General features: G+C 38.5%; 3 protein-coding genes across 8 annotated transcripts in view; 1 reads left to right on the forward strand and 2 right to left on the reverse strand.

Annotated features, from left to right (window-relative positions):
* The window catches only part of dcaf6 (ddb1 and cul4 associated factor 6), a 32,978-nt gene extending 28,700 nt beyond the window's left edge, over positions 1–4,278 (forward strand). For 5 of the 6 annotated variants that reach the window (XM_061053395.1, XM_061053396.1, XM_061053398.1 and 2 more), the window contains 6 exons: positions 15–44; positions 690–828; positions 1,722–1,878; positions 2,000–2,088; positions 3,479–3,584; positions 3,689–4,278. In XM_061053395.1, the coding sequence (XP_060909378.1) occupies positions 15–44; positions 690–828; positions 1,722–1,878; positions 2,000–2,088; positions 3,479–3,584; positions 3,689–3,741 (574 nt within the window). In that variant the 3' untranslated portion in view covers positions 3,742–4,278. The remainder of the gene's footprint in view (positions 1–14; positions 45–689; positions 829–1,721; positions 1,879–1,999; positions 2,089–3,478; positions 3,585–3,688) is intronic. The other variant, XM_061053397.1, reaches the window with a different exon arrangement.
* Positions 4,279–5,231: 953 nt separating this feature from the next.
* gpr161a (G protein-coupled receptor 161a) lies at positions 5,232–14,838 on the reverse strand. Its single transcript, XM_061053421.1, has 6 exons — positions 14,643–14,838; positions 12,525–12,912; positions 9,102–9,823; positions 8,193–8,300; positions 6,912–7,037; positions 5,232–6,778 (listed from the first exon to the last, which is right to left on the reverse strand). The coding sequence occupies exons 2-6, from the start codon at positions 12,866–12,868 to the stop codon at positions 6,495–6,497; spliced, it is 1,584 nt and encodes a 527-aa protein (XP_060909404.1). The 5' UTR covers positions 12,869–12,912; positions 14,643–14,838; the 3' UTR covers positions 5,232–6,494.
* Positions 14,839–16,085: 1,247 nt separating this feature from the next.
* Positions 16,086–21,722, reverse strand: otc (ornithine transcarbamylase). Its single transcript, XM_061053385.1, has 10 exons — positions 21,561–21,722; positions 21,267–21,405; positions 20,381–20,462; positions 19,027–19,114; positions 18,425–18,578; positions 18,219–18,341; positions 17,991–18,044; positions 17,756–17,905; positions 16,712–16,849; positions 16,086–16,587 (listed from the first exon to the last, which is right to left on the reverse strand). Exons 1-10 carry the CDS (start codon positions 21,641–21,643, stop codon positions 16,528–16,530), a joined length of 1,071 nt encoding a protein of 356 aa, XP_060909368.1. The 5' UTR covers positions 21,644–21,722; the 3' UTR covers positions 16,086–16,527.
* Between the last annotated feature and the right edge of the window lie 687 nt (positions 21,723–22,409).

A 22,409-nucleotide genomic window follows, 5' to 3' on the forward strand; every position in this document is an offset into this window, starting at 1 on the left:
AGATTTAATTCCAGAGGATCTGCAGTAGGAGATAGGATGATCAGGTAATGTCTCTTTTGCACTAACCACTTGAAGCATCTTACCTGTCAGGTGTGTGATGTGGAGATGAGCAACAGCACATCATGGTGTGTGTGTAGTATGAAAATAACAAGGTGTGGTCTTGGCTCACTCACAGAAAAACTAATACACACACACGGCTAACCTGTAGAGTTTTGAGTGTTTTATGCATGTGAGTACTGACTCCACGCGCAGTTTGAGACCGAGCATTAAAGCAGCATTTTGAAAACCTTGTTTGGAAAGGAGGAAAAAGAGAATGAAGAAGGAGTGTGTGCATGACATCCTGATTTAAAATGAGATGAGCAAATATGATTTCTTAAATTCCAGTTTTTGATTATACACACAAACCCTTAATTACCTTAAGTTACATTTTGTAACACGTCTGCCCATGCTAGTTATGGACGAGACTACAAATTTAAATTTTAAGACCTTTATTTTCAGTTGTAATGTTTTGCCTTGAAAAGAGTCTGCTCTCTAGTTTGTTATTGGTTGAATTGTTGATACCAGCATTCATTGTATTCAACATTTGAAGCATGAGGTCATAGAGCATCATGACATCATGCCTTTGTGTCTCTTTGTGTTTTTTTAAGAGCCTCTTAATCACATGTACTGATTTCCTTTTGTTATCACAGACGCTCAGCAGCCGCTCGAATCCAGGAGCTGTTCAGGAGGAGGAAAGAGAGGAGGGAGATGGAGGAGAGTGAGACGCAGAATATCAGGAGACCCTCGGTCAAAATGGTCTACAAAGGCCATCGCAACTCAAGGACAATGGTACGTCTCGCGTTTATTCACAATGCATTACTTCAGGGACCTCGGGAAAGAAGCGACAGGGAGGGTTTGTTTGATTTTGAAGAAATATGGTTGTTTTGTTTCCTTAAAGAAGTCAGGATGGATTCCACTGACAGTTCAGTTCACAAATTAACTTTTTGTCTTTTTAAATCGCACACAGAGCAAACACAAAGCAAAGCAAGTAAAAAAAAAAAAAAAAAATGCAATTTAAGGTAAATAAGAGAGGGAAAGATACCTGCAGTTACACTTTCCAAACCAACAACATTCTGGTGCAATGACACCCTGAAGTTTTGTTATCACTGTAAACAACATGCACGATTTGAATCCGACTCTCTGGCTGGTTACACCAAAGGATAGAACAGCACACAGATACAAAGAATAAAATAAAAAAACACAAGTCATATACAAATAATATACTGTACACAGTAGCAGCAATAGACATGTCTAAATAAAATATACCGGTACAGATTTATAATAAAATAACAGCAGCAATAAGAAAAAGGTAGCAGCAGTTGTGTTGTTTTGTATTTGTTCTTTGTGTTTATAAATAGATAATTAACAATAAATAATGAATAATACAAGCTGTTAAAAAACTCACATGGAGCATATTTTAGTTGGTCAGCTTGCCAAATAACATAATAAATGATACCTACTTAAGTTTAGATCAAATAGTGATGGTTTGAGTAAACAGTGAATGATGATGATGATGATGATGATGATACAAAGAAAAGGTGAATCATATTAAAACTCTCTGAAATGTGTAAATTTACCGATGTGAGATTAAGAGAAATCTTGTTGGTCTCCTATATGAATGGAAGTATTCCATGTTTGGTGAACGATGCAACATTTCAGTGTGTTTTTTCCCCGCTGTGTAGATAAAGGAGTCTTGTTTTTGGGGCAACAACTTTGTGATGAGCGGCTCAGACTGTGGTCACATCTTCATCTGGGACAGACACACGGCCGAGCATCTCATGCTGCTGGAAGCGGACAACCACGTAGTGAACTGCCTGCAGCCGCACCCCTTTGACCCCAGTGAGTCCCGCGTCCCCCCCCACTCCCCGTGCTTCACTCTACAGCTCAGACGATTCCCTTCCTACAAGACGATGATGCTTCCTTGTTTATTAAAATGCTGTTTGTCTTTTCTCTGTTTCAGTTCTAGCTTCTTCAGGGATAGACTACGACATAAAGATTTGGTCGCCACTTGAACAGTCGCCATCTTTCAACAGAGTCCTCGCTAATGAGGTACGAGGTTAACTGTGTCTTTATTTTAAAAAATGTTCTCATTGAGATACAGGGTTTCTTTTTTTCAAGCGAGTCCTGGACAAGACAGCAGCAAAGGTTTCACACAGAGAACAAAGACAGACAACAGTCAACCAATCAGAAGCGTTAAGCAGAGAAACATGTGCACACAGTCATGAAATGATCCTTTTAAAATCTTCCAAGCTAACTTAATGCTCGAGTTTAAGGTGACTCTGCAACTCAGACCAACATGATGCAGCAAACACACTAAAAGCACCAGAGACAGAGGGAGTTCAGAGGAATGTCATAAACGATGAGTCCTTGAGATGGAAGGCTTCAGCTGCTTTCAGCTTTAGGAATCAGCGGAGACCAGAGGGCTTGTGTAAATCAGTGTTCTTCTTCTTGTGATCAAAGATAACAACAGAAAACTCAAAGTACTTTGTCTTTTTCGATTCTCTGATTCTCCAAAACAAAAAACGTCAACCAGAAGTTAAATTTTTAGACACTTCAGATCCATTATTACCCCTTTACCTTTTCTGAAGATTATTTCCTTTTTAATATAGAGGGCAGTTCATGTAGTACGCCCTTATAAATACAAATATGTACCAATCATGGGGTTACTAAGGTGGCCGGAACAAAATAACTGGAAACCAAAACAGGACATTGGAAAGCAGCAATAACTAATTATTGTTATGCAGCAGCAAAAACACAAAGTTACAGACGGAAATACAAAGAGAGACAAAATACAATTTACAAAACGCAACATTTTGGATTAAAAATAGAACCATCTACGAGTCATATCTGGGAATCAGTTGTTCAAACAGCCGAGCTAAAACATCGACGTCCTGTAGAATCTGCTTCTTTCATTTTAGATTTAAAAACACCAGCACCAGCTCCTTGAGCTTTAAGTCATTCTGCAACAGATTCCAGGCTGAGTGTGCAGAGTACCCAGAAGCCCTTTTCTCAACTTCTGTCCGAGCGTTTGGTGACAGAGAGCATAAAGAGGTCCTGAGAACACAAAGAATACTGTCCCGTACTTCTCTGCATGATAAAAACACAATTAATGAAGAACTTGTAGATTTACTGGATGCAGTGTTGATTAAACCCTCACATGGGCTCCACTTTCATATCTACAGGATCATCTTTTACTCTCCAAGAGAGAAACAAAGACTTTTGTTTCAGACTTTTTCTTTGATATTTTATCAAACTATCAATTCTTAAGGCCTTCACATATATGTGGTAATTCAGAATATGAAAAACAATACATCTTTCCTCACTCTCTCCTCACAGATGATCCTTTCCTCCCTGTCTTCCCTTCTTTTTGTCAGACTCAGCTTCCTTCACTTTGACTCACGTTTTCTCTTCTTCTCCCGTCTTCCTCTTTTCTGTCAAGGTAATAACTCGCAACGAGCTGATGCTCGAGGAAACCAGGAACACAATCACAGTCCCGGCCTCTTTCATGCTCAGAATGTTGGCCTCCCTCAATCACATCCGATCAGGTAAACTGCAGGTTGAATCTGGACTTTGTAGAAATTGTTAGATTGTTTTTGAATACATAAAAAATCACACTTAACATGTCGTACTTGCTTTTTGTTTCTTGCAGATCGAATAGAAGGAGATCGCTCTGAAGGTTCAGGCCAGGAAAACGAGGACTAGCAGTAGCCTCTTGGCCTTTTATTCTAAAGAAGACTATTTCTTTTTTCGCTGTATAGCACTTGGAAGAAAAAACTGAGATTTGTACAAGTATAGTGTAGAATACTTCCTTTTGAAAATTTAGTGTAATTTCTAGCCCCCCCAGTGTTTTTTTTAAGAAGACTTTCTTACTGATGTTTCTGTATGAGGTTAAACTACACCTGTGTGAATGCAAAAAGGCAAGGGTGTCAGTACATATATATATATTAAGTGTGACAATAATGGCGGCTGGTGTGCAAGAATGTTAAGTGCAATATTATTTTGTTAGGAGAGAGTGAGCTTTGATCAGTGTTAACGTGTGACTTTTATGAATTTGTAGCACAAAGCTAAGAGATGTTGATAGGCTGCTCCGGCAGTTTCCGCATGTAAACAAGGACTGTAAGTAAAAACATGCTTTGAAAATGTTTAATTTTATTGTCAAGGAAACAAAAAACGGGATGACGCCTTGGCTCTTCTTCTCCTCAAAGGAACGTGTCAATAAATTTTAGTCTTCACAGATGATTTGGAAAATTTAAAAGACTGTGCAGCAAACAAACAGATGAATTGAAAATTACTTCAGAGATAAAACAACAATCCGTTCTTTAACAAGAACAACAACAAAAAACAACAATCCTCGACAGACTTTGGTCTTAACGGTAGAGACCGACTGTAACATCGCAAGAAACAGGAAGCACCTGTTCAGAGATGCAGGTCAACATGAATGCCTCTCTGTGATTAGCTTCACTTTTTAGTTTGACACTTTTTTAAAACTTGAGAGATTATTGTATCTGACGTGCGATATGAACCAACTGTTTACAGAACTTTGGTGAAGCAGAGAGGTCAAAAGGATGGGAAGCAGAGATTTGAGAGAGAGAGAGCACAAAAGGGAATAAGAGGGTTGTCTAAGGGGGAAGGTTTTCAAATTCAGTGTAATGGCAGATTTCTGAAGCACAGACAGTTTTATTTATTTTTAAAGGTTGATGGAAAGGTTCACCATTTTTTTTATGTCTGTCTCAAAACAATATTCAGGTAAAAACATGAACGTCCTGCTGTAAGAAACACATGAAGAATTATGAACTGATCCTTCAAATATTTAATTCTGATCTAGTTTTTAGCCTTTTCAAAAGCTGGTGCCTACATTACCCACGATGCTGTATGATAATTAAGTTAATATACTCATGTAAACAGACTTTGACGGGTAAAGAAAGCTGGAGTTCCTTTGTAAGAGCCTTCATTTTTAAACCGTGTATAACTACTTTCCTTTACATTTGGTTACCATGGTAACAGGAGTATTTAAGTACTTAAAGGAGCAGTAACTGTTAAATGCTGCTGGTCTGCTCGGGTAATGTGTGGTATGGATGGTTGTTGTCAGGAGAATAACATCGTTAAAACACCAACATGAGAAAAATCAACTGGTTCAGAAATGTTTATGTAAAAAGTTTTAATAGAAGAATCTTGATACAAAACTTGAAGGAAAATGTTGGTATTAATACTTTAGAGGAAATCAAAAGATGACATCACTTCTCAGGTGTATAGTAGTACCTTTTTTTAAACATAATATGGAAGATTCGAGGTAAGACTGAAGCACAAGAACTGTGCTTTACTCATGACAAATGTCCACTGACAGCTCATTTTATATTATTGATCAGGAGTGGTGAAGTGTTATAACGTGAGGTAAACCACATGTACCATTCATTATTTACTTCAACACAGTGTAGTGGATACAGACAGATCATGTTCTCCAATTTGACCACAGGTTGTTGTTTTTTTTGGTGTGAATTGAGTTTCAACTTTGTGTTCCTACACTTGGTAAAGCATTACAGGCATCAAGTGCATAACAGCGTGGAAATTTGGACCCTTGATAATGAATTTTCATAAATACAACAATGTGAGAACACTGAGAATAGTTCATCAGACCTTCATTTAACCCCGTTTGATTGTGACTAAATGTCTGTCGCCTTCGTCAGTATGCACAAACACTAACCTAGCGGTAATAGTTCTGACATACAGTGAGAGTGGTTTATATGAGAACAAGTTCATGTTCAAGTGCAATTACTGCAGGAGATCATCATAAGATAAGAACACACCTGTGGTACCATCAGGTATCGACACAACACGGAACATAAATCACTCTGCAAGTACCACAAGTACTGTCCAACAGGTTCAGGTCAACATGAGACAAACTATCTTTGTATTCACTTTGAAATATGCTCATGATGTATATGCAATTTCCAATACATATTAATTCCTATGTAGGTTCATGACATGATTTGGGAGGTTACCCAGAATGCAATTGGATGACAAACTAGCTTTTTTCCCCTCAGAGCAGTTTTTCTGGATGATGATAGAAGACTGCAGTTCTTTCATCCTGCACAGCCCTGATGAGGCACATGTTAATGCATACTCAGGAAATATAATTATATATAGTAATGAACTAACAACAATCAGATCATTTAGGATACAGTAGTTAAGGCTTTTCTATTTGATTACATGAATCCATCAAAAGACACTTGACGGTGACACTTGGTCCAACATAGTGGAATGAATAATGTGCCTCTTCCTGTTTCTAAACTATTTCAAGTATGGAGTACACATGAATGGAAAAAATAAGGCTTCATTGACTTGCACGAAGATGCGCAGCTCTCTGATTGGTCACATGGAGTCATGTTTAGGGTGTGAAACCCCCCCCCCCCCACAGCTCAATAATAAACTGAGTACAGTTCAGAGCAGCTGTGTGGTCAGGCTGGTTTTTCCTCCACGTCCTGCAGCTCTTCTTCATCATCTCTGTCGTCTTTAACGATACCTTCATCGATGCTCTCCAGCCTCAGTCTCTGACCGTCCAGGTATCTCGGTCTAGGCGTTGCCCTCGTTGTAAATAGTCCCAGCGGCAAAGTCAGACCCTCCCCAAACATGGTGAGCTTGGCGTCACTCTCGATGGCCTTGGCCAGACAGGACGCGAAGGTGTCGAGAGATTTGTGCACCTCTGCTTGGACTTGAACAGAAGACGTGTTGATGTTTTCAGCTGAGGAGGAAAGTCAGATACGTCGATCATTTTGACGTCTGTTTGACACATTTTATTGAAAAAAAACAACAACTTCAATTTAGATTTTTCAACCCTCTTTTCTTTGGTGGGAGGTTGAGTGTGGATGGGATACCTTTGGAATGCTCCACCTGGTCTTCAAAGGTGACTGAGCTCCTCCTCTTCACAGTCAGATGCCCGCTGAGCTGTGTGTGGGAGCAGCCGTCTGTGGAGAAGTTATCCAGCAGCATCACGTCTGTGCCTGAATGAGAAACATTTTTAAAAAAATGGACAAATGAAAATACGTTTAAATAAAAGAAAGTTACATGAAACTAAAAAATGTCAAAGCAGGAACCGTCTTAACAAATTGACAACTAGAGTTCAGGGTTGGCAAAGCACATGACACTACTTGCCCTTCCTGTGTCATCCTGAACTCAAAACATGAGCTGTGATTCAGGAATGCGGGGCTGATTGTAACAAAGTGGTAAGAGAGTGACGCAACAGAGTCAATAAAGACAGTCCGTCAGCCTTTCAAACTCTGTTTACACGCGTCATGGATTACTTAATCTCTCTTTAATGTTTAAGCTTAGATCAACAATCAAGTTTAAAAATAAGGAAATCACTTCCGCTACAATTCACTTAGCAGACGCTTTTATCCAAAGCGACGTACATCAGAGAGTAAGAACAACCCAAGCAAGGATCTAGAAAAAAGGGAACAATGTCAGTAAGAGCAAACGATCAGCTTTGAGTCTGATTGGACACACAGGTGCTGACAGGAAGTGGCCAGAGGCAAAGCACAACATTGAGGGCAGTTCTTGAGAGCTCTAATCAGTATAGAAACCATCTTATAAGTCGTCGTTATCAAACAAAAACCATCGTCATTACCATCATCATCATCAATAATATGGAGACCATCATCATTAAGTTAGTAGGTATTCATGAAAGAGCTGGGTCTTTAGCTTTTTCTTAAAGGTGCAGAGGGACTCTGCAGATCACATGGAGTTTGGAAGTCATTTCCAAAAAGATGAATTGATGCTTAAACGATCAGTCAATTATCAGATAAATAATTATCCAAAATGTGAACAACAAGAAACTGTAAAAACAATCCAGCTATTACAGCTTCTCAAAGTAATAATTTGCATTTTAAACAGTTGGTTGACAATACAATAAATGCAAAATGTCACTTTGGTCTGAGGGTCATTTGTAATGACATTTTTAATCACTTTTACTCAAATTTGTAACATTAAAAAATGCATTGTTGTAATTGGTGACTCATTTTTGACCACTAATTATGATTGTATCTTCAGGAAAACAATGTACTAATTTGATGAGTATATAAATATAGAATAAGTAAACAGTATAGATTTGGGACACTTAAGAAAGCCTGTCACGATCGTTCTTGTGTGTGAACACTTACACGAGTCCTGAGTGAAACTGAAGCCTGTGTCTCCCGTGCTGCTTCCTGGGGCGAGCAGGTGACCTCCACCAGCCAGCATGGCCGTGAGGTGTGGGGACATACCCAGGTCTGTAAGAACACAAGGAAGCTCTCATCATACAAAAACAAACACAATGTAAACAACCCAGACATACCGGTAGGTATAACTGGGTTATTCTGTGTACTGTAAACCAACATTGTTTACAGTAAATAGAAACAGCCTGTATATTAAGGCAGGCCATTTAAACATTTAGTGTAAAGCAAACACACTCCTATCACTTGTATTTATGTAGATATCCATAAAAGCATTTATACAAACCAAATCTTGTATTTATTTGTAATTAAAGACATTCATAACATTCATACAATACACAGCGGCTAATTCATATATCAACGTCCTTCTTCCTAAGAGAAGTGACGCCATTTTTACTATTCATGTGTATTGTACTTTTAATTTCAGATATCCACCACGTCATTCCTCCTGTCTGGGATGTATTCATAAGATATCTGCAGTTGAGTTCCTTCTAGGGGAAACTCCCATTTCAGATATCTACAATCCAATTTTTACCAGTTACAACTTTTTTTTTTTTTAAGATTTATTTTTGGGCTTTTTGTGCCTTAAATGTAGAGATAGGACAGTGGATAGAGCTGGAAATCAGCGAGAGAGAATAGGGAATGACATGCAGGAATGGAGCCGGATTCGAACCCGGGCCACCCACTTTGAGGACCCCAGCCTCCATACATGGGGCGCACGCGCTAACCACTGCGCCACCAGCGCCCCACTAGTTACAATTTTAATAAGATTATTCAATACAACATCATGAGTATCTCAGATCATTTATCATTTTGGATATCTGAAATTAAAATTAGAGCCACCTGCTGCTCTCTCACCTGTGATTCTATTGGAGATGCTGAAGAGGCGGGACGTCCTTTGCCGTGTGGCGAATGACTCTCTGTAGTAGCGATCTCCGAAGCACATCCCCAGCAGCTCCTTCCTCACCGTTTTATTCCAAAGGCCGTAGATGAGCGGGTGGCACACGGCGCTGCAGAAAGACAGCCACGCTACCAGAGTCTCCACACCCGGAGACACGCTCCCTTGTCCCCACAGAGCCTCGGTGCACACCACCCCGACGTACGGCCCCCAGGTGACGAGGAAGGTGCCGATCACCACTAAGATGGTGACGAAGGCCTTGCACTGACTCCCAGCGTACACGAGGCTCCGTCGGCTTCCATTAGAGGAGGTCGAGGTGCTCGAGTTCTTGCGTCCGTTCCTCTGAGATCCGGCAGAGTCGTCCCGGGCGTCAACAACCGTCCCACAGTGCACCTTCCTGGCCTTCATGCGAGCAACTCGGAAAATGACTCCATAACAGGCCAGCATTATGACGAATGGGGGAAGGGTGCACCAGGTGACCCAGAAGGCCGTGTAGCCCGGCTCCCTGTGCCAAGATGCCACACAGGTCCATTTGAAGCAGTCAAACTCGAAAGAGGACCAGCCAAACAAAGGGGGCAGGCAGCCCACCAGAGAGTGTAACCACACGTAGGCGATGACAACGACTGCCCGGTTTCCCGTGATCTTCATGGGGTAGATCATCGGATAAAGCACTGCGTAGTACCTGATGGGACAAAAGAGAAAAGACTGTGAGGAAATGTGCAGATCAGAAACTCAACAAAGCTCCCAAAGGCAGACCTTCAGGTCCGAGTTACACAGAGACGGCTCAGATTTGTGCGAGTGATACAGAAGCTAAAGGCTGCACTTTATCCCCCCCCCCCCAAAACAATGCTGGGAAGGTGTTTTCTGAAAAACTGCAAACTGAGCAGAAAAGGAGAGCCTTGGCTGGAGAACAAAAAAAGTGCCCTGTAATGAAAAGTCCCAGAAGGTGCTGAGGGTAATTAGAAGAGTGACGACAACAGAGAGGACTGTATGCTACAGAGCTCCTTAACAGCAGATCTTAGCCGCTACAATGACACAACTTTGTGATCCTCGACAAAAAGAAAAAAATCTTAAAACCAGACAGGTGCATCCCCTTTTAGTTTTAGCTCACCACACAACACCCATAACGCACTTTAAAGGCTTTATATGTGATTTTTTGATCCAGCAGATGTCGCCCTTGAGCACCAGCATGAAACCAAAACAACTTGCGCTGCATTGTTTTGTTATCATGCTAATGCTAGCGATCTTTATTACGCTCGTATCTTCACACGGCATGTAAATTTACCTGAAATGAGCGTGATCTAGAAACACAGTTAAGCAGTGAGTACAGTATGTTATTCTTCTTTTCTCTAGTCCCTCAATTAAACAACTTTTATACACGAGGGGAGGAGTCAGCCGGCCGTCCTGGCGATGTAAACAAACTGAAGATAGGACTCTGAAAACTCTGAAAACATCACAGACAGTGGGACTCGGGTGTTACACCCATTGTAGACAGTCATGACTCACAGAGTTATTTTCAGAGGATATACTTGATTTTTACATTTAAGTGTGAAAAATCACATATAAAGACTTTAATACAATATAATAATAATTATTATTATTGTGGCTTAAACTGGCAAAATAATTATTCAAAGCAAGTTAATTTATCTAGTTGCAGTAAAACGAAGACAAAGCATTCTTTGACCTAAGAGGTAAAGTTCAGTATGATGGATTAGCTGTATATGTGTAGGTTTTTTTTCTAAAAATAGGAATCATGGGAAATAATCTGAGCCCTGCTACTGCACATGAATGGTGCTTTCATGTCAGAAAACATTCAAAGTTACTTTGTGAAAGCACGTCTAATGCTTGTCACTTGAGCTGGGAAAATCTCTCACCCTGGATTGGTGAACTAATCTTGTTTACAAGGCAACATACCAACGTTAAAGAGAGACACAGAAAAGCTACATTTTACAAGCTTAGTGGCCTGCATGGGTTTCCATCAGTTTCAAATCTTCTATTCTATTCTGTTTTTTATGTCAAGGTATAGTCAGGTCTTACTTTGACTTGATATAAAAACAGCTGTAATTGATTTGAGAATTTAAAGATGAATTTATAAGGAATACAGAAGAAAAAAGAAAATAACTCCTCTATTTATTGACCTTTGTATTCAGGCTCATGCTAATCTAATACAGATGTCCTGAAAAAACATTGGAAAAGAATGTGTGACAGATGTTAACTGGATGCAAACCCAAGTCAGTCTTATATCTGAATTATCCGTTTTAACTTTGCCTGCGTTTAGAGAAATAATACACGTCCACCTAAATAAACATTTGGTATGTGGTTATAATAAAATCTCATGTTCTTATATCCCCCTTTTCTCTGCTTCTGATACCTGAACTTCTGCTGAGACCTGTAGTCAATTTGTTTAGATTTTTTGATTTGCTGACATAATGCTAACTTTTTATTATGCTAACTTTATGCTAACTATTATGCATTCACTGCTAGATGGTATAGTTGGTGTTTGCTGATGTGTCACAATCATCAAACAAATATTGCTGAATACAACTAACATTTTTTGACCATCTCAATGGATCTATGTATTTATGGGAGAAATTATGACTCAAAGATTCCCTACAGACAGCAGACCGGGGGTCAAATTAGTAAAATAAAAACAGTGGCTTCATCGTAGGTAAAGCACTTTTTTTTCTGGTTCATAACTCATTCAATCGCAATGGAATGAATGTGATCAATTTAAGTAGTTGAAAATTCCTTCTCAGCAATGCACCGCTTAACAACCACGAGCCGATACCACTTGCCTGTGATTAGTTGCTGTGGTGGTGTTTTAGTGCTTTGCTCAAGGGCGTGTGAACAGCTGTAACCAAAAGGCCACCGCTTTGTCTGCGTATAAATTCTGCTTTATGTCTGACTTAAAGGAGCAACAATCATTATTTCTGTGAGTATATGTTCCACTGTATGATGAGGACGTGTCCTGTGATGAACCATCAGAAAAATATCACATAGCTTTGGATTTCCCCTCAGCTCAACAAAGCATCTTTCAGCTCACTGTTTCACCCTCCATTGTGAAGGTTCAGTCTCTTTGACTGTGTGTACTCCTCAGCACATAACAGCAGACTGACAAAGTTAGCAACTTCCTGGTAGTAGGCATTGTGAAAAATATATGGACTTAAAAGCCAATGTGTGTTTTTAACTCAGCGTTGGATGGAGACCAAAACAACAGTAAAGAGATAAAATTGCACAACACTGTTGACATAACAACTTTATAGATCACTTATAATAAGATTGCTTCACTTTCCCCTTGTGGCTTAACAAAAAAAATATTGCAAATAAATAACATTAGAATTATTTTCAAACATATGACTTTACGAGAATTATCCAGCACGTACCTGTCAATGGCGATAGCTCCAAGTGTGAGCATGCTGGAGGAACTGATGAGCAGGTAGAGCAGGGCAGTGAAGTTGCACCACACGACCCCGAAGACCCACTCTCTCTTCGCCGAGCTAACGGCAACAAATGGCAGCACCAGCATGGAGAGCAGCAGGTTTGAGAGGGTCAGGCTAAACACAAACTTGTTGCTGGGTGTCAGCAGGTAAGGCCTGCGGTAGAGGGTTACCACGATCAGCAGGTTCCCCATGCAGGCCAGGAGTGTGATGGTCACGATGGAGACGGACTCCAGGGCAGCCAGACCCTCTCCATTCCCCAACGCGGTGCAGTTCCTACTGGTGTTCATGGTGAGACGCTGGGCCACAAGGCACTTGCAGGAATGTTGGGAGACTGTTAGGGGACACAGATGTTGCAAAGAATTTGTATGTATATGTTTTATCCCCTCTGTCTTTACTCTGTGAGAAAATAGTAAAGAATGTCTATGACTACTTTAATTGCTTGTAATGCTATTTGAAAAGGATGAGCTGCAAATCCTAATATTCAAGAACATACAAGCAGATGTTTGTAACTCTTTCTTAATGAATTAAATGATTAATCACACATTATATGTCAGATCAGAAGAAAATATAAATAGTAGGCATTCATGCACTGATTAACTGCATCATAAAATCAAAACTTTGAAGAACATTATGCATGAATGCAGAACCAAAAATGTGCTTGAGGGATTAAACATCTCACAAAAGTCTGCAATTATATTTCCATACAGTACAGAGATTAATAATAGAATAGAATAGAATAGAATTACTTTATTGATCCCAAACTGGGAAATTGTGGCGTTACAGCAGCAGGTTGTCCAAACACACAATATGAGCAAAAAACACAATATTAGCAAATCTAAACACAATATAATATTAAATACAAAGTAAATAAGCACTAAAAATATCAAAACTAAGGATTTAACTAAACATTACTAGTCTTAAATATGAAAGATTAAATGTAAATGTGCAAAAACAGAGTTGTAAATGGACAGTATTGACATAGGGAGCTGTCCAGAGCTGTGCAACAAATAATAATAAACCAGTAGCTGCCATAAAAAATCAGTTGAAAATAACTTGTTAGTAAGTTTATTTACTCAAACAGATCTTTACACTATGATCAGACAAGAGGTTTGTATCACACTGTCCTCTCAAGGCTTTTAAATCAAGAACATTTAATCAAAGATATTACTAAACTTACAGTTTTGGGTTACTTCTGTATTTTTACTCTATATTTCAAAAGGTAAGCAATGCATGTGAATATATCCAACATCTTTGGTTACAAGTTAGTTTCCAGTTAAATTGATTACGTATGATCAATTAGCATGGCTTTGATTTTCCAGATAATTAAGTTGTCAATACAAGCAAGTTAAAAAATGTTCACTTCATCTGTCTGTCTACTCTCCGTTATATTGAATAGTTTCTGTTGATAACATGTCTACACTCCTGCACTTTAACTTATGTCAATACTGTCCATTTACAACTCTGTTTTTGCACATTTACATTTAATCTTTCATATTTAAGACTTGTAATACTAAGTTAAATCCTGGTTGTATATATTCCCATTCTTAGTTTTGATATCTTCAGTGTTTATTTACTTTGTATTTAATATTATATTGTGTTTAAATTTGCTAATATTGTGTTTTTTTGCTCATATTGTGTGTTTGGACAACCTGCTGCTGTAACGCCACAATTTCCCAGTTTGGGATCAATAAAGTAATTCTATAATATTCTATATAAAAACACATTTTCTAGCTCTGCTTTTAGACCACTCAGCACATAACACAACATATCTGCATTATTAATCTTTTATTAACACTTTTTTAACATTACACCAGGTTGAAAAGACTAAAAGAAGATTGAAATGCTTCAGAGTTTAAACATAAAACTGCGTTATGTTAAAGTTAAACATCAAAGTTTGGCTTCATGTTAAGTATTAAACTGACAAATATACACTTTGTAGTTCGCTGTGATTATCCGTTAGCAGTGAAGCTAGCTCAACCACCTACCGTTAGTTAGCCTCGGTTAGCTGAAACTTTCTCCCATTGTCCCCCCGAACAGACAACTTTTTCACTTTTTTTTTACCTGCTTTGGTTCGGCGCTGTGGCCCCACATTTCCTCCCCCTTATAGGCAAACCGTCCATTCTTTCGAGTCCTGTTCCACACTTTAACACAGCCTGGGGGAAAAAAACCTCCGAAAAGCTCCACAGAAGTGTAAACGCTGGAGTAACTCTGCTCCGCGGAATCACAGACGGCCAGCTGCGGCTGCAATGGCGTCCACCTCCTCTCCTCCTCCTCCTCCTCCTCCTCGCAGACTCCTTCACTCTGTGGGTGGTCGCAGTTTCAGAATTATCGTCGTTGTTTTCATATCGCCATTGAAGCAGCAGCTGACATTACAGTCTACATGTAAACACAGTGTTTGCTGTGCTGCGCTTTTTAATATATGAAACCGTTTAAAATGCTGTTTGAACTCTTATTCTGTTTCAGTTGGAGTGGCATAAATGTTAATGTTTGCAAAAACTGTCAATATACACTTTGTGTCTGTTTCTTTAATGACAGACAGACGGTGTTTATGAATGAACCGCATAAGCATAGTATTAAAGCAGCTGGACCACCCACAGAGATCAAAGCTTCCCGCACAAACATTTTATCTTCCGTCATCCAATCAGAAAGCGAGGGCAGTTCCAACTCCGTCCACTAGATGGGGTACGCTACCTTAATTTTTAATTCCCTTGCATTTATTCCAGTTTTAGTCAATACTTTTAATATTCTACGACGGAGGATTAGGGCCACGTTAATTTTTCTTTTTTTTTTTTTAATTTCGAGATTAAAGTAGTAAATTTACGAGAAAAAACTCGTAAATTTACCATAATTTTTTTTATTTATTTAAAAAAAAAAAAAAAAAAAAAAAAAAAGTACTACTTTAATCTCAAATTTTTTTTTTTTTTTTAACATGGCCCTAAGCCTCCGTCGTAATATTCAGAATTTAAAAGGACAATTATAAGTACGAACTGGTAATAAGTGACCAACTGAAAATCTAATGTCATTTAAATGTGGGAAAATATGTGGTCCATTCTTTCATTTGTTGTTAGGTTCAATTTCCCCCTTAACCTAAATACAGCAACTTTAAGTTTGGTGGGCTATCAATATTGCAGTTGTTGTGGTGTTTAGGTGTTAGGATCCACTTTGGTGGATTAATACATGTTCTTAAATGGATGTTTGTAATATTTTTGAATAGCTTACTAGTCTATGTAACTCCACTCCTACTAGTGTCAATGTGTGTTTATTTAGAAGTATTTAAAGCTGTTTAATCTTTACTAAGTAAGAATATGTATTGATTTCACAGGCTTAAACATTGAAAAAAAAAAAAGGGAAATTGTCCATTTGGAGTCTGGCATAAAAAAGTAATTTGGCAGACAAGCTCGATTTATTCTGGTGCCCTTGCAAAAAAAAATTGCAAATTGCAAGCCTTTCAAAAGTACAGTGACTTTTTAAAAACCAGGTGGAAAATAAATGGAACTGAATGGATTAAATACAACTGGTAAACCAAGACAGAGGCCATTTTTAATGCTGTTGGAGGCAGTGGCTGCTAAGTTAAAACAACAATAGCAAGTTGAAGTCAGTAAGTCATAGTCCACAGTAGATCTCATGTTTGCAGCAATGTTTGTTCCCTTTCATATCACAGTTACATTTTAAAGTAAACAGATAACTTGGGCTTTTAATGATTGAACAGCAGTCAGCGGTGGTCTGTTCTCTGTTCTATGGTTTCTGTAGTCATCCTGAAACATCAAACATGGCAGAAAAAGCAAACCATGCATGCCCCATATATCACTAAGTAAGTTCAACAGTGTAAACACAATAACTTTGAGTTCATCAGTTTTGTGCTGCAATGATGTTCTTATTGTTTTACATTGAACTTTGTATCATTTGTCATTCATTATGACACACAAATAGGCGTTTGAATCAGAGGTTAAAACTTGAGCATTGGGATCTGTGGGGAGTAGTCGGTCAGAAGAGAAACCATCAGACCCTGAAAGAGAAGAAGGTTATGATGATTAGTAGAGAGGGAATAAAAAAGGAGCAAAATAATATTGACACAGAGTCAAATTAAACCCCCCAAAAATATTAAATTATTAATCTAATGTTTTTTTCACCATAATGGTCCACTTTCTGTTCTCTGCCTCAGGGAAGACGAGGGAGCGGGGCGAGTAGAATACCTCGTCATCCACCTCCTCCATTTTTCTTGGGAGACAGTGCAGGAAGGTCCAGTCGGGTTTGGCCACACTTCCTGTCTGTTGTTGACCAGAGCAAAAAAAAGTGATCAGGTTATGACCTGCACAGGGTGTCGCAATATGCAATCCAGCTTTATTTAGAGAGCACATAAACAACCCCAGCAGTGTTCAACATAGTGCTTTACAGTGTATAAAAAAAGTGGTAACTAAATAACAATAATAGACAATGCAAGCCTGTGTACACTGTTACATTCACTTGACTTGTATAATACATGTTACTGGTCTTTTTTGCTTTTTGAAGATGTTTTAACACCTATTTTTTCCTACTTGTGTAATAGAGACGCCCTAATCGTGAGAATCAGGGCAGATACCAACGTTTAAAAAAAACGTTTTGCCAATTACCGATTCTGATGGCATGTTTTTTTCATTACTTCTTTGTACTTCTACTTGTCTGTTTTTCAAATGAGCTATGCCACTGGCTGTATTTAAATACTGATTGCAATTATTTAGGTACTTTCTGTAAAAAGTAACATTATTAGTGTTTACTAACAGGACATTCAAGACATTTTTTATTGATGAAAATAACCATCCGATATCTCAGAAAACAACATCACCCTATCATGTTCTTTGCAAGAGTTTTTTCAGCTTTCATACTAACTCCAAAACCAGAGGAATGAGAGTATGTAATAAGTGCTCTACTACTTTACCATAAAACAACTTGCAGATAGTTTCATTCTGTGCTGTGCATCATTTTTTCAGTCAAGCAGGAGTTTGGGTCAGATAATATGTTTGCCCTGAACTTATTTACTTTTTGTCAGGAATTGTGTTAAAAAAAAGAACAATAAGGGAGAAGGTATTTACGATTCAGTTGAGCGCTGTGGTTGCCTCCTATTAGTTTCTCGGCTAAAAAAGAAAGTCTGTAAAGCAAAAAAAATTCTTCTAAATATGGAACATTGTCTTCTTTACCTGCATTGTAATCTGGTAACCTTTAAAGTCATTGAGCCTCTTTTTCTTCTCCTCCTCCTGTCCCATGCTGACCCAGGTGTCAGTGACCAAAACATTGCTGCCGTGGGCGGCCTCCATAGGGTCAGCGGTCAGAAGAAGTTGAGTCCCATGCTGAGATGAAATGCAATGTTATGAATTGATAAGAAATCGGTTACAAGCTTTCTGCGTATGATAAGAATGTGAAAAAGAAAATCACCTCTTTGGAGAGTCTTTGAGCCTCTTGAATAACGCTTTGCTCTGGTCCATAACCCTGAAAATGAAGGTACAAATGTAGCTCAGGCTGTCATTATTATTATTAACAAAACAGAAAAACACCACTTTTTTAGTTCCCCAAGCTTTTGTTTGGGAGCAACAACTACACACTCACAATCCACTACATGTATCTGCTTAGAAAAAGAAGAAGCAGCATAAACAAGAGGCGAACCTTTGGTGTAGCAATCTTCAGGTGAATCCCCAGTTTGGCTGCTGACATCATGAAGGAGTGGAGGACATTGTTTCCATCTCCAATCCAACTCACCGTCAGTCCACTCAAGGAGCCGTAATGTTCCTGAGAGAGAGCATTTTAGAAATCACCACTTCATTTTCATTCTAAAAGGTGTAAACTGATAAAAGAGAGAGACACTAGAGTACCTGTAAAGTGAGGTAGTCAGCCAGAATCTGGATTGGGTGGTAGAGATCAGACAGCCCGTTTATGATGGGAATAGAGGCCTCCTTATCCAGCTCCTCCAGGGTGGAGTGGCCGTACACTCGAGCCAAGACAATATCACAGAGCCCTGAGAGAACCCTGTGGAGGGAGTTTAGAGATGACACAGGTTGTCATGTAAATGTCATATACTTATGCCATGGAATTAAGAATGTGTAGTTCACGTTCCAGATTTAAATTTTTGTTTAAAAAAATTGGTGTTTAACAAATATAAAAGGTCGGTTTGATTATTTGTTGTGAGTGTGACTTCTTTTTTGTTTTTTGTTTGTTTCATTTGTTTTGTTTGGTTTTTTTTTGTAACCAAACTAGTAGTGTCTTAAATAATAAGATTTGTAACGAGGGTAGGTGTAATAAGATAAAGCTTCAGCCTACACCTTTTCACTCAAAATGTTTTTTCTTGTGACCGAAATAAATGATTACTACTACTAAAGTTTTGGACAACACCAGTGCTAAACAAGCGAAGCAGTGATGCATTGAAAAACACCATATGTCAAAAAAGCATGAAAGCAGAGCATGCTACAAGACTCACCTAGCTGTGTCTGTGGAGCTCTCATTCACTCCAAGGTGGATGTCCTGAGAGGTGAGGAAACAGGGGTGACCCCCCAGCAAAGCAAAACCTGGAATTATGACATAAAGCCATCTTCAGTTAGTCTGTTAAGAAAGCAAGCACATGATAAAATGTTTATTTTGAATGTGGGAAAGTTGAGTGAAAAACAGGAGAGGATGTAGTTCAGAGATGCAGACTGTGTTGTTCCTGTGATGCATTCAAAGTCCTCTTTCAGCAGTTCTTTTGTGTCCATGCTTACAACCACTTTACACGTGCGGAGCCCGCTGATGAATAGCATCAGCTCAGACGAGATTGTGGAGATATAACAATTCTGTTAGAAGCCTCTTGTAGCAGCCATTATCTGGTTGTTTGTTGTTTTTGTTGTTTGTGAACAGCAGGGGGGCACCTTGCCAAGCACATGGGTTGATTAGGAACCCTTTAAATGTTCCAGGTGTGTCACTGTTGGGTGATGCACCAGGAAGGGCCACAGGTTTTTATTTTACCACATGTTAACGAGACAGGTCAATGGGATGCAGGTGGAAATGTTTGTATGCCTAAATTAAATGAAGAAACATGATATTCCCGACTGGACATTGAACTTATTGCGTGCGTAAGGCCTCACTGGAACGGTGCATCAGTGGCTGTTTGTTGAGTTTATAATTGTAACTGTATAATTGTTTTTTTTGGACAAAATGGATGTATGATGTTTGTAATATTTTGAATATCTTACTAGTCTATGTAACTTCACTTCTACTAGTGTCAATGTGTGTTTATGTAGAAGTATTTAAAGCTGTTTAATCTTTACTTAGTAAGAATATGTATTGATTTCACAGGCTTAAACATTGCAAAAAAAGGGAAATTGTCCATTTGGAGTCTGGCATAAAAAAATAATTTGGCAGACAAGCTCGATTTATTCTGGTGACTCTGCAAAAAAAAAAGCAAATTGCAAGCCTTTCAAAAGTACAGTGACTTTTTAAAAACCAGGTGGAAAATAAATGGAACTGAATGGATTAAATACAACTGGTAAACCAAGACTGAGGCCATTTTTTGATGCTGTTGGAGGCAGTGGCTGCTAAGTTAAAACAACAACAGCAAGTTGAAGTCAGTAAGTCATAGTCCACAGTAGATCTCATGTTTGCAGCAACGTTTGTTCCCTTTCATATCACAGTAACATGTGATATGATTATAACTAATAACTCTAGTTATAAGTTAATTCTATCTCAAATAGCCACCACACCTCTTATAAATGTAATTTCAGGTGTTAATCTGACACTTGTTGTCTGGTGGCCTTATAATGGATACCATAGTGCTGACAATTCAATACGAAACAAGTCACCTGTTTCTGTGGACATTCTTGTTCTAGTGCTCCTCTTCTCAAATATCATAGCGATGGACTTCCCTTGCAGAAGAGGAAGATACTGAAAGAGAAAGAAAAGTTAGCAATGCTTAATGACACTGAGGCTAAACCTACGCAGTAAGGACATTTATTTTATTATTAAACGTTTCTTGCAAATGTACAACTGTAAAAACCAAATACAAAATTTGGTTACATTCTGTACAGAATTGCCAAGGGAAACAGCTGCCATGTCAATAATTAACAGTTCATCATTTTAACATATAGAAATGGCAATGTCTTAAAGTGCAGTTAATGAGGTCTGGACTGAATATAAGAAAAAAAGAAATAAAATAAAATAAGATGAACAATGAATCAAAAATACAAGGGCATATCAGTTTTCAGTTTCTATTTCATTGGGAAAGTTTCTTCAAAATATCATAAACTGTTTTTGCTATTTTTCCTTTTACAAATTTTAAGGACTTGAGGTACAAAAAAAAAAACACCCAGTGACTCCAGGAAACATCACTGATGATGTGTCCAAGTCTGTGCATCAGTAGATCTATTATTAACTAAATTCATTCAAAAAACAGACAAAATTGGGGGATGACTTTAAAAATCTATTTTTGTGTATAAAGAATTTTGCTGGACACAGAATCACATTAATGCAGAGTTCATCATTTGTTCTGTTGAAGATTATACCAAACGTAACTTCGTCTCTGGAGATAGAAAGTGGAAGTGATTAAACTTCCTTTGCAATCCATTTGTGGATTTCAACATTTCAACCCAAAACGCCCAAAACGCCCAAAACGCATGAGTCACACTACACGAGAAAAATAAAGCAGTAAGGACATTTAGCAAATACACACAGTCAGCATACGTTAGCTACCTGTTTCTCATGTTTTATCCGATGTTTTAGATCCCCTGAGACCCACAGCAGCCTCTTGATTTCTTCTGAGCTGAAATCCTTCAGAGTGAGACAGCTGCGACCCTTTAAACTCACTGAACCGAGGGAGGGAGACCCCGTGCTGCAGAAAGGGACGAAACGTCAAAACGACGGCATATTAATGCATTATTATTGTTGTTGTTGTTGTTGTTGTTGTTGTTGTTGGGTTTTTTTAAAGCAAGATTTAAAACAGTTCTGACGAAAATATGGAGTAAAAAGTTTCCAGTTGTGTCTTACCCGAACCCTCGCAGAGAACTGTTCTGAAAAGTTCTGAAACATTTGTAAACCGTGTTGTTGACCGATAACATTTTGTTAGACATTGTAATTCAAATATACGGAAATATACTGGAAAGAGTAAATTCGTTGGGAATATTTCATCAGCTTTCATTTACAGCCTGGCCCTAAACGACATGCTGCCAGAACGTCAAAACCAGAGCGTCAAACCAACGTGCAGCAGCGTAGTTACGTCTGACGTCACCATAGGACACGGAACCAAGTTGGAGCTTGATCGCAATAATATTTACAATATTATTTAATTATATTGTAATTAAATAATATATTGTAATAATATTTACAATACTAAAAGTACTAAAAGTTAGTTTAGTGAGTTTCACCAGCACATAACTTGTATGACACATTTTATTTAAGTACCGTTTATCCAATGGCAGGTTGCGTTTTATATTGTAGACAGTTTTCTTACAGGATTTATCCATTTAACTGACAAGTTTCCATGTGTAATATTTACAGTCTCCTCTACGGTGTTAACATTTGCCTGGGTGAAATCTGATCCCATCCAAACCTTGTTCCACTGCCCCCCTGCTGCGTAAAGTGGGACTTGCAGGCCCGTGGATTTTTGTCCCATTTTTTTTTATCATGCCAGGTAAATAGAAAATGCCTCTCGAAAAAAACATCTGTCTTTGAAAAATGCTGCTGTATAAAATGTTAAAGGAACATTACTGAATCACGAAAAGTATGCGGCTTTATATCTCTAAATTAATTTACCTAAAGTAAAGTCGTCAACATTATGTTCAACTTGTGTTGTTACATTTTGTTCATTTCAAAGTATTTATGCGAATTTTATGCTGC

This window comes from Labrus mixtus, chromosome 13 (genome assembly GCF_963584025.1).
Source record: "Labrus mixtus chromosome 13, fLabMix1.1, whole genome shotgun sequence".
NCBI lineage: Eukaryota > Metazoa > Chordata > Actinopteri > Labriformes > Labridae > Labrus > Labrus mixtus.

What these genes read in the sequence shown, in the direction of transcription:
- gpr161a (XM_061053421.1), bottom strand. Translation starts at nt 12,868, where the DNA reads ATGAACACCAGTAGGAACTGCACCGCGTTGGGGAATGGAGAGGGTCTG. An exon ending in CATCTCCAATAGAATCACAG is followed by an intron (nt 8,301 to 9,101) that starts GTGAGAGAGCAG and finishes GTGTTCTTACAG; the next exon opens with ACCTGGGTATGTCCCCACAC. An exon ending in CAGTTTCACTCAGGACTCGT is followed by an intron (nt 7,038 to 8,192) that starts GTAAGTGTTCAC and finishes TTTCTCATTCAG; the next exon opens with GCACAGACGTGATGCTGCTG.
- otc (XM_061053385.1), bottom strand. Translation starts at nt 21,643, where the DNA reads ATGTCTAACAAAATGTTATCGGTCAACAACACGGTTTACAAATGTTTC. An exon ending in AGTTCTCTGCGAGGGTTCGG is followed by an intron (nt 21,406 to 21,560) that starts GTAAGACACAAC and finishes CCCTTTCTGCAG; the next exon opens with CACGGGGTCTCCCTCCCTCG. An exon ending in AAGAATGTCCACAGAAACAG is followed by an intron (nt 19,115 to 20,380) that starts GTGACTTGTTTC and finishes TCATAATTCCAG; the next exon opens with GTTTTGCTTTGCTGGGGGGT.